Source organism: Gossypium raimondii, chromosome 11 (assembly GCF_025698545.1).
Source record: "Gossypium raimondii isolate GPD5lz chromosome 11, ASM2569854v1, whole genome shotgun sequence".
Lineage (NCBI taxonomy): Eukaryota > Viridiplantae > Streptophyta > Magnoliopsida > Malvales > Malvaceae > Gossypium > Gossypium raimondii.
The window spans coordinates 3,011,168-3,030,893 of record NC_068575.1 but is presented as its reverse complement, the minus strand read 5'-3'; the positions used below and the strand labels follow the sequence as shown (position 1 = coordinate 3,030,893).

The window sequence follows — 19,726 nt, the reverse complement described above, 5'->3', positions numbered from 1 at the left end:
GAATCAGACCCGAAACGCTCCGTAAGTCCCCTCGCATACACCTCCCAAGTCAGTAGGTGCAGCCCCCTATGTCTGCGGACAAAAAAATGATGACAGTCAAGTGCCTTCCCTTCAAGGTGCAACATGACTACCCTAATCTTTGCATGTTCGCCAATTCCCTCTGCTTCAAAGTATTGTTCTAATTTGAACCACCATCCCCTAAAGTTCTCACCATCAAAATATGGACAGTCTACTCTAAAGGAAAAATGCTCAGCCTCCACCATAGCTCCCCGTGATGACATACTGGAGTGACCGAGATCTGCCATTGGGGATACTATTAAGTGTTCTTTCACTGGAAAACTAGGTGGAGACCCCAAAACACCCTTCCATTTACCACTCATCGAACCAGCGACTGCCACTAGAGGACTCTAACCAAAATACTGTTCAAATAAAGAGTGGAGCTCAGAACGAAGTTCCGAACGTACCTCTGACTTGATTCCTTCTTGGAGGTCCTTCAAAAGCGCATCGATCCTTGCATCCAACTGTGAAAACTCCACTTGTATGTGAGAAAGCTCACCTTGAATCAACCCAAGTTCCTTCTACATTCTGGTGGTTACTCCTTCACCGGTCATGAGGATCGACAGCTCTGATACCTTTGTTGTGTCTTAGATCTAAAAGAGAAAAGAAACATGAAAATAGAGAAGAGGACGAGAGAATTGAGAGAGAAAGGATATTGAGAAAATGGTTTCCAATTTCATAACCTCTATTAGGAACGGTTACAGGTATTATATTGGAAATCCATAACAGTAACCCAAATACTAATGGGTCAAAACACATCGTTTTGACTAATTGAAATGCACTGTATAGTTAACTAAACAAGTGTAAAAAAAAAAACGCAACGTTTAAGTTTAAAGCATTAACAGTCATAACTAAAATATAAAAGAAAAATAACCGTTAACTATGCCATAACAAGCAACAGAGCAATTGGTGGCAGGCGCGGCGGCAACGTGCTGACGTAGGAGGGCATGCAGCTAGGGTTTCTTTTTTTTTTTTCTTTCTGAAAATAGTTTAGATTTTGGGCCATTTGGGTCATTAGGTTTTTTACTTATTTGGGCTTGATGTAATTTGGGCCTGTAATTGTAATTGGACTGGACTATTTTATTTAGGAATTTTTATTTTTTTGTTTGGTTTTTTGTCTGGTTAGGGCTCGGGCAAAATAGGCCAACTACATATAGGGTTAAGTGTCCAAGTTAAACAAGAAATGAATTTATATAATGAGATTTGAAAAACATATATGAAAATAAACTATCATAAAGTAATCATTAAAATCAATTGGTTTTTAAAAGATATTTTACCTTTTGAAAACAAACTAAGTTTTTCTATTAAAAGATCATTTTTAAACTCCGATAGTTGTACTAGATCATTTTAGTGATCAATATAATCTTTCAATTTGACCGTAACATTTAAAAAACAGATATAGCATTACAAATACGATAATATATTTGACACATCCAAATTTTAAAATAACAACTTAATGAATTTAATAGTTGTCATTTGGTTAGGACTAAGATTTTCAAATTCTAAAAGTACAATGACTGAAAATAACCAAATTAAAGTATAGGTAATAAATTCACAACTTACGCAAAGTACAGGGTCTAATAGAGGAATTTGACCTATATGAAATATGTTGAATGGTAAAAAAGTGTTTCAAAAAATCAATTAAGCCTTTATGAAAAATTTGCACCCAATTAAGCTTTTAATGCTGAAAAACTAATCAATCAATCCCTCGTTAACTTAATCAAGTTTGATTGTTAAATTTTACCGATGTTGTTAGTGGAGCAAGCAAATGGTAAACCGTGATGCATCAGATCTACCTAATGCTAATATTTCATTTTGTCACGTCAACAAATATTTTTAAAAAATTAAAAATCTTAAAAAATGAAAGAAACTTTTAAAAATCATATGGCACATCATTTGTTGTTGTTTGCTTACTCTGTTAGCCATGTCAACAAAATATAATGATCAAATTTGATCAACGTTAATCGAAAACTTAATTGATTAATTTTTTAGCTTTAAGGGCTCAATTATGTGCAAGTTTTAATAAAAACTTAATTAATTTTTAAATTTTACTCAGGGAAAGAAATGGTTGACTTATTGACTAATAAGTTGCATTAATTTTTTTTAAAATTAAAAAGTTGTCTTTCTATTTAACTAAATTAATTTGTGATCCACAATTAATTTTATTAAATTAAATGATAAACGATTGTGCTAGACATAGATGGTTTTAAAGGAGATAAAATTTGTAATCCAGATCAAGTTTCGATGGCTCTTGAAGTGGATTTTATTGGTTCTAGATCAGATCTCAAAGACTCTTGAATCAAAATCGAATCAAATTCTCAAGCAAACATCTTAAAACTTAATTTTAAAATCAAGTCTTGACAATCCTTAAAATAACCAACATCCTTTCAATATCAAATTTAAACGACCTTTAGATTAAATCTCCACTTAAAAGAAAAATCAAATGATTTATTAAACAATATATTAAAAAGAATAATCAATGAAGTCTCAACTGCAAAGGTCTTGGATTCTTGAACATTCAAATTTGAATGGTACCATCTGCAATTGTGATATGTGATACTCCAGTTCCAACATGTGTATATGATATAAATGGGTTTTGTCCACTGTATTTTGTACACAAGTTTCATTTTACATTGTAAATAAAAATTTTCAAATAAAAATGTACTAAAATTAATTGTATCCCTAATAGATTCTAAAAAAAATTTGGTCTATATTGGAGGTGCTCATAGGCCGGATTGGTTCGAATTCTGGTTGGGTCTAAACATGGTACTAACATACTTTATATTTGTCCAAGTCCGGCCCGATCTAAAATATGGGTTTAAAATTTTACTCAAACCCGCCCATATTTACAAAAGACTAACCCAAGCCCATCTTAGGCCCGTCCATATTATTTTTTAAACTTTTTTAAAAATATTTATATTATATTATTTTAATATTTAATAAAATTATATTTTTTATTGAAAGTTTTTATATAGTCGTCTTAACATTATTTTAATGTTTATATTAGAGTAGTATTATATATTTAGGATATGTTTTTTTAATGTGTTCTATATTACATAATATATAAAAATAACATAATATAAAGAATTATAAACTTAAAAACAAATCGGTCGGGCATTGAATGTTCGAGCCCGAGCCAGACCCAAATTTTAAACAGGCCCAATTTTTTTGTCCAACCCCATTTTTCGAACTTAATATTTTTGCTCAAACCCTCTCAAATTTCGAGCAGACTTTCAAACTTGGACGAGTAGCCCAACCTATGAACATGATTTGTACCAAAAGAGGCAAGATTAATTACAACCAAGTAACTATTTAACTGTTGTTAATTTGTTTAAAAAAGTTACTTATCTTTAGCTTCAAAAACAAATAATTACAACGGTAATTCCACATGTTAATTTTCCTATCTAAGATGTTTAGCTTGCCGTTCTCTAAAATATTACTGCTTCAAATATATGTTACTACTTTTAACCCCAAAGCTAAATTACCCATACGAAACTATCTTCACTTTATTTTATTCTTTTACCCTCTTATAAAAAAAACAATGTGAAAATTTTCTTTTACTTGGGTTAATTTGTAAAAACAAATAACATCAACTTTAAAGAAAAACAACAAAAGTAACCATGTGGTAATTTTTTTTTCACCCCCATGTAAAACATTGAAATCGTCACGGCAGCAAAGTTTTCAAAGCTTAGTTCCAAGGGTGGTAAAAAAGTCAAAAAATTACCATTTTTTTTAGTTTTAAAAACTTGTTAGCTAACTACCTTTAAAAGGGTAAAAATAAATGACGATTATATCTTTGTTTTAACCACCATTTGTTAGAAGAAATGCTTCTTGCTTTGAACAATGAGTAGAAAAATAAGTGGTACTATTTTTTTTAAAAAATTATTAATTTATCATTATTATTTGTCTAAACTCGAAGTTTTTCCGATATTTAAGAAGTTTGAACAAAATAACATGAAAATTGAACTCAAGCAAAAAACTAGGCATGTTTAATGTGGGTTGGGCCAAGCTTCAATATTCAAGGCTAGCTCTACCTTGGCTAGGGGAGAGCATTTGGTTTTTCGGTCGGTTTTTTTATTAACATGACTTAACCAACTATAATATATCGAATTAGATTTCAAAAATCGACATAATCGAACCAATTTTAGGTTAGTCGGTTAACCAAATTTAATTATCGGACTTAAATAATTTATATTAATTTTATACATTATAAATATAAATATATTTTAAATAATTAAAAATATTAAACTAAGTCAGTTTTTTCGATCGGATTGGTTTGAAAATTCAAAAACCAATAACCGACCGAAATAGTTGAGAAAACAAAACTCACAGCAAAAAAAAAAAGACCAAACCACAAAACTGAGATTAACTAAACTGATTGGATTGGTTTAGTTGCTTTTCTTGGTTTTAACCGAAAATTGTACCCCCAGTCTTGGCTAGAATTTTTTAATATTATGTAATTTATATTATATAAAAATTAAATACATAATAACTTAAAATTAGAAAATACTAAGTAAAAATAGAATGAGTGAACCTAAATAAGCTTATATTAGTCAATTGTAAAGATATCAGAGTTTGTTTTTAAATAATTTTATTATAAGTTCTGATCATATCTGCTCTTTTTGATACAATGCTTAAAACTATTCATAACCCCTCCTCAACCCATAAATAAGAGGATAATGTGCTTCAACGCACTCGAACCCATACCCTCATGCATTGGCAACAATACTCATATCAATCGAACTAAAGAGTTCACTTTTCACCTAAACTTCTATATAAAAATAATATTCAAGAAAAGTTTCACTATAGGAATTCTTATTTAATTAAGCCAATAAGGTGGAATAAAATTAGTTTATAATTTAGTCTAAAAGGTAATTAACACCCAAATTCCAAGGAAGGTAAGTGATAAGTGGATATTGTCTAAAGAATGTAGACAAATTTAATTATCCCAATTTTTATAATATTATGTTTTAATTAGAAAAAAGGTATGGCTTGTTGGTTGAAAAATATGTGAAATAAATAAATAAATAAATAAATAAACATTAAATTCAATGTAACTTGTAAATAAAGATAATGAGGTAAGGATTAGGAGGAAAAAACTCTTGGAAAGTTGGAAGTTCTAACTACTCTTTTTAACTCCTATTGACTTAGTGAATGAAAGTGATGTCACCTTTTTTTATTAGGGTTAATATGATTTTTAGTCCTTGAGTTAGACATTTAAGTCCACTTTAGTACCTATATTTTTTCCGGTCTACTTTGGTAACTGAATTTAGCAACTAAGCTCATTTTGGTCCTTGCGCAATTTCATAGTGCCACATCATCAAATCTTGATTGAATATAAGTAATAAAATAAACCTAATTATCAAATTTAAGGACTAAAAGTTATATTAACCCTTATCCAAGTTTTATATTCTAAAATAGTATTAGAAAAATATTATAAATTACACACATTCGAAGAATGATCACTCAAATTAATCATTACAAAATACGACCAGTTGAATAATTAAAATAATATCCGAACATAAAATCAGAATAAATATAATTTGATATTTATATTAAAATTATTTTAAAGATGGAATTAAATACATGAAAAGTCAAATGAGATTTTTAGGCTTGAAAAATATTTAGCCGTAATTGAAAAGGCAAATAATGATAGGAGGAGCTTGGAAATGGAATTAGATGAATTGTGGTTGACTGTCATTTTCTTATCCCTGTTTCCAAACAAATGCAGTCTTTGACTCAATGTCAATGTCTTTTTCTTTTGGCAGCTTTCTCATTAGATTCAATTTTTTTCATTTTCATCCATAATATTCTTCGTCGTTGGTATGAATATTATTGTTAATGTAGGAGAATATAAATTTAAGTGCACTGAAACACGTTATCCTCCTATTTATAAGGTTGGGGAGGGATTATAGATAGTTCTAAAAAGAACAGATATAATACACATACAAATACAATGAACACATTATCCTCCCATTTATGCATTAAAAATTTTTATGTTTAAAAAATAATAATAATATTTTTTTCATTTTCAACTGTATCATACACATGCAAATATAATTTACTCATTCTTTTTCAAATATAATAATAATATATATTAATTATTAACATTATTTAAATATAATCTTAACCAATATGTAAATACCAAATTAATATTTAAAAAAAGATTGTGTAGGGTAACTTGCAATTAAAAATTAAATTTAGTTATTAGTTCCAAAGGGTATGACATTATTATTATTTTCTACTTATAGGAAGATAATGCGCTTCAACAAGACTCAAACCCATATCGTTATGCTATCATATCGTTATGAAATCAATTATTTTGATAATATAAAATATAATATTATTAAATTTAAGAAAAATTGTTATTCAAATTCTAAGTCTGATATTGATGGATTAATATGGGAGTTATGGCCTAGAGATTAGAAATATATATTATTAATTGCTTATATAATTTGTAAACTTTATTTGGAATTTAATTTATTAATTAAAATGTATTTATATTACTATTTTTCATATTGTGTGGAACCTATAAACTTTAGTCATCCATGTGGTGTTTTATATCTTAATTATTGTTATTGTTTTGTATTAGCTTGCTTAATATAAAATTTATTTATATCGGTTAGATGTTGAAATTCACTTACATACGTCATCTACATAAATTATTAAAATAATATATCTAATTATGAAATATTATCTTAATTTGCGGATGGTATGAAAGAATGGTAATACTCTTAAAAGCTCATTACGATTGGATATATTTATAATTGTAAGACTTTAAAACTGTAAGATAAAATTCAAAAATTTTCAAAATTAATTCTCAACCAAAATTATGTGGAGAAAAATAATGAGGACTAAGAAGAGAAAAAAACTCTCAACTTTTCAAGTATTTAATGTGCTCCTAAACAACAATATCGTGAAAAAATGTTTTTACAATGTACTTGATTTCATTTTTTTCAATGGCTAAGTAAAATAATGAATTATTGATGAAAAATCACACAATTAGTCCTGCTAGCTCCATTTCCTAAAATGTATGTGGCAACACATAACACTTTCAAAATTGAAAAATATATAGGCTACGATTGTGGTCGTAGTCGTGATCATGGTTAGGAATGTGTGGAGGACGTAATAGTTTGTGGCAGTCATAGACTTATAGTAACTACACATTTATCTATCATAAAAATTATGTTATCGATGTAATACGAAGAGGCATTGAACACGTATTTTTCATACATTCTAACATGTACTTATGATTTTAAGAGAAAGGATGATATAAAAGTTCAACAAATTTGTGTAAGTAATCATTTAGGTTATCTATTAAGTATGGGATTATAAATATCCACATTTGAATGGATCATATATGAAATTGGGATTTGTCAACTTAGAGATGTTAAGCGACACTGTACTCATTTTCTTTAACTAAAGTTTTGTTTCACTGAATTTTACTAATGAAAGTTTTACGGGAAGTTTAAAATAAGAGTTAAAAATATTATGTACTTTTTTACTTTAAAATTTTTTATCTCACTTTATTTTTTTTATTAAAATTTCAACGGATAACAATTTTCAATATTGATGGACATCCAAAAGAGTATTGCAAATCTAATCACAAAATGGAAAAAGTTTATTCTCATAAATCTTATAAACCCTAAACAATTTATATAGTCGAATTAGGAGGATTTAATTTTTATTTAATTATTTATCGTAACTTATGAAATATCATTATAATTAAAGAGGCCATGTACATCCTTACAAGATATTAAGGGAAAAAGGAAATTATATTTTCATTTTTGTCTTATATTTCTGTCTTCTCTAATTTCTCTTGTTCATAGTTTTCATAGATTGAGCTATATTGTCGCACACATGCATCTCCGCTAACTAGAGGTAAAGACACAATAGATGCATCTTCACTGATTGAGCTATGGAGACGCATGAGTTTTTGCATCGTCAACCTTAAGAAGACATACCCAATGGTGAAACATGCGGATGCGTCACCACTCATGTCACCAAACTCTATAACGATGATATTTTGCGTCTCCTTAAAATTCTCAACGCGTCACCATTGATCTGTCTTTTTGTAGTGTTTATATTTTTGTTGCAAAACTTTGAACATTTCCATTTATATTTAATATCGAATCTAAAGGTTGGCCATGGTTTCCCAGATTGATACTGCTAATTATGGCTTTTGTCATATGCATGATAAGTGATAACAATATATATATATATATATATATAATAGAAATTAAAACAATTAAGAAGAAAAAGACATGATGAGATATTCTTTTAAAAACTTATTAAAGCTTTAAAGAAAAAAGTTTAAATGAAGCAATACAAGCTCCCCACACATTCAAACATATAATCATATCCCATCTTTCTTTCTACAATTAACAAACAAAAAAATTGAAACCTAACATTGTGGACTACTTTTGCATATGGACTCTCAACAATTTCATTTAGTTTAAGCTAAAGGGTTTGGTTCTAATTTGAACTACTAACCAAACCATACACATATTTATATATATATATATATATATAAATATATATATAGGGTTAGTATTTGGTATATTGTCAATAAGTACATATGTCATCTTTAGAATCCTGCTTTGTAGAGTAATAGTATACCAAAGGCTCGATTTACAGTCAGGGGTGAAGCCAAAATTTTAACATTGAGGAGTCGAAATAAAAGTTTTAAAAAGTTTGGGAGAGTTTAAAATAAAAATTTCACTTCAAAAAAAGGCTTAAATTGAATACTTTGTAATTGGGAGAGACTAAAATTGTTATTACTCCATTTATATATATAAATGATTGTAACATAAGAAATACATATTTATTGTTCTTCTTCATATAACTTGTCAAAGGAGGTAATAAACTAATTTCTTTTACTCCTTGGGTGTATGATTTGGGTAATTGTAGACACTTGGTTTTTGACTTGTAACATTTTTAAAAGATGTACAAGTAACAATTATGTTTGTTTTGGGAAATAAAATAATAAAATAATTCAAATTCTAGAAAATTCTAGAAAGAGAAAAGGAATGTTTGAATTTGTAAGATCAAGATTTTGTAAGTTGGTATATAGATTAAAAAAACATAATTAATATGTTTTTCGTGAAAATAATACAACAAGGTCTCGTTTGGTTTCTAGTGTAATAACATAAGGAAAAATTTATTTAATACATATGTTTTAACACGAGAAAAAAAACTAATGTACTAACATGATGAATAAATATTCCATCGTTTGGTAAGTAGATTGTTAATCATGTAATAAACATATATTACTTTTATTTGGTTCTTGTTTATCTATATATCTATTTTCAATTTGGCAATCAATTTATCTCTCGATTGCTTAGAACTACTCATAGTCTCTCCCCAACCCATATAAATAAGAGGATAATGCGCTTCAATACACTCGAACCCATGTCAATTAAGCTAAGACTCATAATTCTTTTTAAATCAAACAACTGATTATTTTAAAGTGATGTATCAAAATTGTAATACTCCTACTCAAACTTAATATTAAATTATATTATAAAATAAAATAAAGTATGTAAGATTAATAAATGGTGGGAATTCTACTACAAAAAGCTAACAGTTGCAGTTCACCAAATTGAGGCAGAATTTTAAATGTTTTACTTTTGGGTACATGGAATTTAAAATGATTTAATATCATTGGACTTTTTCACAAATAAATATTATATCATTGGATTTTTTGCACATACTCATTAATTTTCACTTGAAAACTTTTCTAGAAACTCCTTCTTTCATTCTTTTAATATTTTATAAGTTTTATTAAAATATTAAAAGAAATCTATTAATTTCACCATTTCCTCCTATAATAATATACCAAATATTATTTCTATTTAAATTATCTGAAATCCTCCCATCTCTAAAATAATAAAAGTGAAAATAAAAACTAAATAAAAATCTAAAGAGTTTTAAATATATGAGATGGACTAGAGTCATTCCAATTTATGACTTGATTTGATTATCCTTCTATTTATGGGTTGAGAAGGAATTATGGGTAGTTCTAAGCATTGTGTCCGTAAAAATAGATATGATCGTAACCTATAATAGAATTGTTTAAAAAAATTATATGTCATTCTATTAGTTTACTTTTTCTTTTTGTTTTATATTTCCTTTAACAATAATGAAATTATAAATTAATAAATTAATAAATGATAAATTTATGTTTTAATCTCTCAAAATTCATAATTAAATTTCGGTCTCCTCTAAAAAACATTCTAGATCCACCCCTTGTTGGTGTCTCAATTATAAAATTATTAAAATACCCTCTCATATACAAATTAAGTTATATTTATGAGAATTTTTTTCTTTTTCAATATAACTAAATTAATAAAAAATTGATCATAATGAGATTTAAACTCGAATACCATACATAATACACCATTTGACATTACCATTGTAACCAAAGCATCCATTAATTTTTATATAAATTTTTAATAAATATATTTTTATATAATTTTTTCACCTACATTATAAGTGTCATAAATCTAATATTAACTAGAATACATATAAATTAAAAAAAATCGATAAAATTATAGGCAACTTATGATCATATCTTCCCTTTTTTACACCGTACTTAGCCTCTCCCCGACCCATAAATAGGAGGATAATTCGCTTCAACACACTTAAGCCCACATTCTCTTGCATTGATAACAATGCCCATACCAATCGAGCTAAGACTCAATCGGCAACATAAAATTACATAAATTAAAAATACAATTTAACATCCATAATTAAAATAGTAATAATGTAATAATTAAATAAAAGTTAAAATCAGTCGTTAAGGTTTGGTGGGTGTGGAGAATAATATCTTATAGTTTCTTCCCTTTTGCGTGCATTTTTCTGCTTAGTTATCAAACACCAAATAAAATAACGTATAATTAATTAATAAAATAAATCAAATTGATTAAAAATAAATGTTAATATAAATAATTGTTTTGTGAAGAGGTTTCGTCTCAAGTGAAGCAACAGAGAGAATTTAGGGAAATGAAACATTGGGTGAACGCCACGTGTAACATTAGGCTTAAAATTGTTGTAATTTAGTTGCTGACGTGTAAAGTAAATAGATAAATAAGATGGAAAAAAAGGTGGCAAAAAGGCTGCCTTGTTTGACAAGGGAAACTCAATGTTAGAAAAGGGTTCAACTTTTGGGTACGTATTATTATTATAGTTAATTTACTCTCAATTTTATATTTTAGTCACCCAATTATAAAAAAGAAAAAAAGAATTTTTTATTGGTGTAAGTAGTGTTAATAGAGAAAGTCATATCGTAACGATTTTAACAACCCAATGCTTTGAATGAAATCTTTTAAATAATTTAGTGATCATTTTGTAACTTTTTGAAGTTAAGTGACTAAAACGTAAGCTTACTAATAATTTAGTGACTTTAGGTGCATTTTACCCTATTATTATATTAGTTCCTAAACTGCCTTATATGGAATTTTGCATGTCAAATATTGTTGTTTTGCTTTTATTTTTCTTGATAAAAACGTGGGCTAAAATAAAATAAAAATAATTTATAAATTATGTATTGAAATAAATATGATTAATGATACAAAATAAATCTAACCACCTCTTAATTCTCATGTCTGAGCTCATTGGATTTATTCTAATTTTAATTTTTTAAATTTTATCTAAAATTATTATGATTTAAATTTAGATATATTTTTATTATTAGTTTGATAGTGTATTATAATGATTGGTTTTAATAAGTATAATTGTAAAGCTAGTTGTATTTATAATCAAGGATGTTTGAATTGGATCAGGTCGGTCAATTAGATTGAGAACCGTTCGAGGTATCAGTCTGGAAAAAGTCATTAGATTGGTTAATTTGGGAATCAATACGGACTGGCTGAACCAAACAAAGAATTAGTTAAACCAAGCAATTGAATCAGATTTTTTAAAATTTTTAATGATTTATTTCATCAAACAGTTGATTGTGTCTTAACTCGATTGGCATGAGCATTGTTGTCAATGCAGGAGGACGTGGGTTCGAGTGCGCTGAAGCGCATTATCCTCCTATTTATGAGTTGGGGAGGGGCTATAAGTAATTCTAAACGTTGTATCAAATACCAATCAGTAAAATAAACTTGGAAAATGTCAAAAAAATACAATGACTAAATTCCGGGTTTGAGCATGGAAAAATAGGGTCCCAAACCATAATTTGACCAATTCATTCATCTTTATAGACAAAGATAAAAGAGTAAGTTTCCTTTTTATAATACCATGAAAATGCATGTCGAGATGGTATCATGTTACACAAACACTTCCTTTGCACTCTAAGCTTTTTTTGTCTTTAGTTCCCTAAACAAACCTAAATTCCCCACACTATATAAACAAGTCCCCTCATTCACTTACATTCCAAGGGCCTAACCATATCGATCACTCACAGCTCTTTTCCTATCAACAGTTCCATAAAGGTTTCCAAATCTTTTTTCTATTTGATGAAAAACTCTTTATGATGATGATGATGATGATATAGTGTAATTATTCTTTTTGTGTGTGTTTTGTAGGGATGATGGTGAGACCGCCTAGCGGCAACGACGAAAACGGGGTTAAAAAAGGGCCGTGGACACCCGAAGAAGACCGGATTCTCATTGATTACATTCAAAAACATGGTCATGGAAGTTGGAGAGCACTTCCCAATTTAGCTGGTTTAAATAGGTGTGGGAAAAGTTGTAGGCTAAGATGGACTAATTATCTTAGGCCGGATATCAAAAGAGGCAAATTTTCTGATGAAGAAGAACAAACCATTATCAACCTTCATGCAGTTCTTGGCAATAAGTAAACCCTATTTCGAGCTAACATCTGTTATGTCTTCAATCACGATATATATGTTATTCTAACACTGTAACTTCACAGGTGGTCGGCAATAGCGACCCACTTACCTGGAAGAACCGATAACGAGATCAAAAACTTCTGGAACACGCATATGAGGAAGAAGCTTCTTCAAATGGGGATCGATCCCGTGACGCATAGACCGAGAACCGATCATCTGAACGTTCTAGCTAGCTTGCCACAGTTACTCGCAGCTGCCAACTTTAATAACATGAATAATCTATTAGATGTCAATGCTCTTAACAGGCTTCAATTAGATGCTGCAACACTAGCCAAACTCCATTTGTTACACAACATGCTTCAAATCCTAGGCACACCAGCAATAAATGCAATGGATTTTCTATCCGGACCCACTTTCCGGGAAAATCATCAGTTATATCATCTTCAACCGAATACCGGTGAATATCAGCCCTCGAATTTGATCGAAGCTTCTCAAAATACGCATCCATTGAAAGATTTGAAATTCAGTTCCTACATCAACAATGATCGATTCGCTTCTTCATTGTTTGTTGCTAATAATAATATTCCGAGTTCGAGTATTCCTCAGCTTCCGGCATTGATTCCGGCATCACCAGAACATCGACCGGCTGTTGTCGAAAACAACAAGATTAATAACCCAAATGAGATTTCTAATCCTTCATCTACTTCAACTACCTTTGAAGCTTGGGGAGATTTAATGGATGATGAAGCAAGTGATTCTTATTGGAGAGACATTATAGAGTAAGTGCACAACTTCTTTTTTTTTTTTTCTTTTGTCTTGAATGCATTGCTTACCTCATTATTACACAAATAAATTATGTTAGTAAGGGTTATTCAGAATCCGAATTTAATCAAAATTTAATATGATTATAAGGTACAATAAATTTTAGAATTGAATTATTAAAAATTTATATTATAAAATCCAATTCGATTCAACTCACTTTATATATATTATTCGGAATATACATTATGTTTTATTTATTAATTTATGATTTTTTTTTCTTGAATTGCAGCCAGGCATCATCACAATCATGGCCCATCTCTTAGTTAAGTGGAGCTTTCGGGTTGATATATATATATATATATATAAAATTGGTATTTCATTAGATTTAAATAGAATGAACATAAAAATTACAGGCTAGATGCCATTGTATAAAGAAAATAAATAAAGTATTACTATATAGTATATACTGTGTAGTACCAACATGGATTTTATTTATATACATACACTTTCTTTTTCCTTTTCCCTTTATAAATATTCCCATGGTTTGCATCATTAAATTTACAACCAAATAATATATATATATATATATTGAGAATAAGAACAATTACATTACATAGAATTATACAGAAAAGAAAAAGCCCCTTTTGCTTTATCTGCTTCAAGAGGAACTAGAGTTTCCTTTGGAGGGAAATCAAAAGTTTGCTAGTCTTCTATATCGGCGGAAGCCAACTTTTCAAAACAATCTGTAATTTGATTGTGCTCTCTAGATATGTATCGCGTGAGCCATTGGCCTTCTTGAGACAAAATACGTTATATTCGTCTGATCGAAGCTGAGTTCGATGTGTTGGAGGCGTTTCCTTGTATGGTTCTGACAACTTCCAATAATCATAATTATTATATATTTTATATCGTGATGATAAAACATAAAATAAGTAAATCCCAAATTATAATTTATTAATCAAAATTTTCACGAGAATAATCCGACTTTAAATCATCATTAAAAAAAGGGTTAATTTTAAAGATTTTGCAAATTCATTGAATAGTTGTTAATTATACGAAAGAAGAAAGAAGGAAAAAGTGGATGAATAAAAACAAGTTAGTTGTAGATTGTATTGTACACGAAATTGGCTGAAAATAACCCTTTTTCTATCTAATTAGGAAAGGGTTTGACCTTTTTTAAGAAAAATGATGAATATATATATATAAATATTAAATTTGGTTTTACTGAATCAATTAAATATTAATTTAATTAAAATATTTTTATATTTTATATTAAAATCAATAAAATTCACTTATAATAAGATTTTAACTCGTCAAATAATTGATTTTAAACACTAATTTGATTTTATCATTTTAACTAAAATTAGTTTCTTTATATCAAATGAGAGTTTTTAAGATGTATTATAAAATGTTGATTGAGTCTCAGTTTGATTGGCATCAACATTATTGTCAATATCGAAGAACATAAGTTCGAGCATATTGAAGTATATTTATTTTTTATTTACGGGTTAAAGAAAAATTATAGGTAATTTTAAATATTAAAAAACACATTAAATAATTAAAAAAAGCTAACTTATTGTAAAAGTGATAAAAAATAAATTATAAAAGCATTGTTTACTAAACTATGAGGTAGCAAAATCTGCCTCATTATAATTTTCTTTTAAAAAGTCAAAATTATTCGTTGCTCATTAGGTAAGGCTATACTTCCTAGAGATTACTAGAAGTTAATTGATGTGCAATGTTTTAAAGATTATCTATTATTATTATTTTATCTATTTTCTTTCAATTTAATGCATTGCTTTTGCTTAATTTAAAAACAAAATTGATTGAAAATGTTAACCAATGTCACTAATATCAGGGGAGAAGGTGGAGATAAAAATATAAATTATTAGAGGACCAAAATTAAAATTTTTATGTTAAAAATGATAAATTAGATTTTTTTTTAAACAATTTCGTTATAAGTTCTGATCATATTTTTTTTAATACAATGCCTAGAACTACTCATAGTCCTTCCCCAACCCATAAATAGGAGGATAATGTGCTTCAGCGCACTTGAACCCATGTCAATCGAGCTAATACTCAATTGACAAATTATTAATTTTTAAAATATCTAAAATTGCAATATAATTATTTTAGCCCATCCTTTTTAATTCACTCGGTTAAAATGGATTATATAAGTCTCAATAAAAATATCGCAATTGAAATTTTTAAGGTTTTTTTAATTTTAACCACAATTATTTTAAATATTTTAATTAATTAAATTAAAATATATATTTAAAATTCTTCAATGAAAGCTTTTGTAATTTTCTCTAAAAAATTATCCATAATAACTTTTAAATACAAAAGTTAAAACATAGCAAATTCAAAAGGGAGGAGAATTTATTATTATTATTATTCATTGAATTAAGTAAAAGTAATATATTAAATAGAAAAATCATTTTGAAATTGTAATTAAATAATCATTCACTAATTCCAATAAATCTATGCCATGAATCCTAAGAAATATGCTTTACCTTTTGTTAATTAATGAATTGTGTTGCAATAATAATGTTGTGAAAGAAAATGTTACCTATATATTATGAAGGGTTTAATAATTTCAAACATAAGATTAATTGTATATTTATTTGCCTTAACATTGAAGGGAAATATGGAAAAACAAAAAAACAAAATAAATGGATATAATCATACGCTAACCGCCGATTGAGTTTTAGTTCAATTGACATTAACATTATTGTCAATGCAGGAAGATGTAAGTTCGAGTGGGCTGAAGCGGATTATCCTCCTATTTATGAGTTGAAGAGAGGCTATGGGTAGTTCTAGACATTATGTCAAAAAGAACAAATACGATCAAAACCTATAATTAGATTGTTCAAAAAAAAAACATAAGTTAACAGTAAAATTTTTAACTTCACAAGTGAAATTAAAGTACCGCTATGTATCAAATAATAATAATTATTATTATTTGAAATAGAATCGAAGAAATCCTAATTACAAGCTAACCTTGTGGAGGAGGGACTTAGATGATAAATTTAGTAGGTATACTATTTGACCTTTAAAAACAACTAACTCTACCTACTTTGCCAAATATGTTGATTGTTATTTAATTAACATTTCTAAATCACAAAATTTAAAATTAAAAAAATCAAGTTCCTTTTACCTTTCTTTTTCGATCAAAATTTTAAATTTAGAATCTATTTTTATACTTCTCATTTCCAGAAATTTAGTCCATATATTTTTAGATTTCAAAATTTAAGTCAAATTATTACCATTATTAAATTTATTTTGTTAAATTCAGGTTCATTACAACATTTTTTAGTTACATAACTATCAAGTGAGTATTTTAATTTCAAAATGTCACACCAATAAATTTAACCAAAAAATTAACAACGTTTACAATTGGAATTGAATTTTAAATTTGAAAAGTAGGACTGAATTCCTAAAAATAAAAGTATAAGGACTAAATTTTAAATTTATAAAGAGTACAGAGACCTATGATATATTTTAACCAATTTACATCTAACTTTTATTTTCCTTTTCTATTATCTTTTATTATAAAATGAGGTTCACGACATGAATTTATTTATACTTATAGCTTTCAACTTTTCTTATTGTTCCCATTAATCCATTCGTAAAATTTTGTTTAATTGTTACATATATATCTTTGGGCCGAGTTTGGGTAAAAATTTGAGCCCATATTTCTGGGGGTGTCGGGTTTGGGTAAATAAAATAAATATAAACTAGAATTCCTATCATGCATGTAGAAGTTGCAAATGAAAAACAAAAATTGTGTTTAAAAATAACACACAATAAATAATAAAATATTAGTTTGAAACTAATTAATAAAAACACATGAAATATGTACAATATTAAAATTTTAAAAAAATTAAATTGTTTATCTTTCAGTTTTCATCAATCTTGAGTCGGTGTCGAGTTAACTTGTAACACCAACTTAATCAAATATATTATTAATATATATATACAAATTATGGAAGTAATAAAATGTACATAATAAAATAAAATGTTAAAAAATTAGTTGGGTAGTAAATTAAAGGTTTTACTAATGTAAGTTCAAATCCTATTATATGCATATTTTTATTATTTTAAATAAAAAAGACTAAAATACCCTCAAATAATATAATCTATTTTAATTACGAAAGGGTATGTTCATAATTTCTATAACCGAGTTGGTGACCCGGTTGAGGGTGACACCAACTCAATTAAGAACTTAAATATTAATATAGATGCTTTGTATGAAATTGATTCAATCTGACCCATTTTATGAAACCTTAACTCAAACTCTAATATTGTTATCTACAACTTTTCATAACATAATACATAATCAGTGTTGTTGAAATTTTTTAACTTCACGAATAAAATTAAAAAAGTAACACGTGCCAAAATTGTGATATGGTGTTACACATATTTCGATTGTGATATGGTGTTACATGAGAGTCCAACATGAAGAAGTTTTAGGGTTCCAAATTGCCGGAAGTAAAAACTTTTGATCCTTAATTCCGTGAGCATTGAAGCTTCCACCAGTGTGGGCATCAATATGGACCTTTCCGGGGTTGCCCGGGAAAGCGCCACTGCCGAAGATGGCTTTGCAAGCCGTGCCGGCACCGATAGAATTCTTAGGAGGTCCGTCGTAGAAGCCGGTGTTTAGAGGGTTAGTGACCGTATCGGCCAACGTTGTCGCCAAGGCAATCACCATTGCATCTGCTGCCTTGTCCAGGTTTGGTGGTTGTAAGAACAAAATGGACTTTGGACCAGAATCAATCTGGGTGAAAGGCCATTCACATTTTCTAGGGCACTCGAGTTCCGGATTCCCGAGTATGATGTATAGTGTAATGTTACCTGTCATTTTAAAATAGTGAACAAATTAAAGTAATAAATTTACTGATGAAGGTATTTGTGGGTTGGGAATATTCATCTCTTACTCTCATTCCAACCGACCCATATATTTAATAATTAGCTCTAAATAAAAGAAATATTTATTCAGACAACGGATATATTAGAGGTAATATCCATGTCCATCACAAATATTAATTCCACTATCTGAATGAATCCGAACAAATAAAAGAACCCAAATCAGAAAGAGGCGGAAGCTTACCGACGATTCCATTATAGGCACATGTTTTAGTGCAAACTCCTTCCATATTGACATCCTTTGCAGTAATTATAATGGGAAGCATGTTTTTCGCTTCCTTTGTGTGTTCTTTAACAATTTTTGGAATAAAATCACCAATGGTCAAATTCCTCCCATACTTATAGGAAGTATCATTGATTTGTTTAGCCACATTCACAATGATTTTAGGGACTTCATCATGTTTAGCTCCGGGCAACATGGCTTGGTAGCTTTCCACCATTTTCCACCATTTTGTGACTTGAGGTTGGAGGCTGAAATCGCCATCGGTGTTCAACGATTTTAAAAAATTGGCGATGGCTTCTTTTTTGTTGAGAGATACGTTGCCGTACCAAATGAGGGCTACGTTGATGGTTTCGATGAGGATAGGGCCACCGTGGTAGACGATTTTCGCTCGTGTTAGGACGGAATGCCTGGCCAATTGACCGTTGTTTAGGGAAGGAAGGAAGGAGATGGAGAAGAGGGCAAGAGAGATGATTCGGATTGGAAAAGAAGACATTTTCGCGATCAGTTCTGAAAGGAGTTCTTAAAAGAATTGAATGGGATTGAGATTGAGATATCTAATTAAGAATAAAAAATTGAATATCTAAATATGATAAGCTTAATTTAAGAAATTAAATGTTCGGTTCATCTTTAGAATTTTTTTGAGATAAAAAATATTTTATATTAATTTCAAAACTTCATTTTATTTTTACTATTGAGTGGATATCCTTAAATTCTGAATATAAAGTTGTTTTATGTTACTAAAAGAGACCCAACCAACATCATTTGTATTAAATTACTGAAATATTGGTATTATGTGGGTTCTTTATAGATTTAGTTTCTTTCTAATCCCTATATTTTCTTAAATGTGAATTTTGATTATGAGACACATTCTTTGTTAAATAATTTCACGATATATACATCTAAATAATTTTACAATTTTTTGTACATTTAAGAAAAGACACGAAAGATGCTGACATATAATT

General features: G+C 28.4%; 2 protein-coding genes across 2 annotated transcripts; one reads left to right on the top strand and one right to left on the bottom strand.

The window, feature by feature from the left end:
* Positions 1-12,352: 12,352 nt before the first annotated feature.
* LOC105761529 (transcription factor MYB53) lies at positions 12,353-14,157 on the top strand. Its single transcript, XM_012579371.2, has 4 exons — positions 12,353-12,494; positions 12,588-12,858; positions 12,937-13,632; positions 13,905-14,157. The coding sequence occupies exons 2-4, from the start codon at positions 12,590-12,592 to the stop codon at positions 13,936-13,938; spliced, it is 999 nt and encodes a 332-aa protein (XP_012434825.1). The 5' UTR covers positions 12,353-12,494; positions 12,588-12,589; the 3' UTR covers positions 13,939-14,157.
* A 3,776-nt stretch (positions 14,158-17,933) lies between these two features.
* On the bottom strand, positions 17,934-19,313 carry LOC105761531 (protein EXORDIUM-like 6). Its single transcript, XM_012579373.2, has 2 exons — positions 18,726-19,313; positions 17,934-18,469 (listed from the first exon to the last, which is right to left on the bottom strand). Exons 1-2 carry the CDS (start codon positions 19,255-19,257, stop codon positions 18,057-18,059), a joined length of 945 nt encoding a protein of 314 aa, XP_012434827.1. The 5' UTR covers positions 19,258-19,313; the 3' UTR covers positions 17,934-18,056.
* Positions 19,314-19,726: the final 413 nt, after the last annotated feature.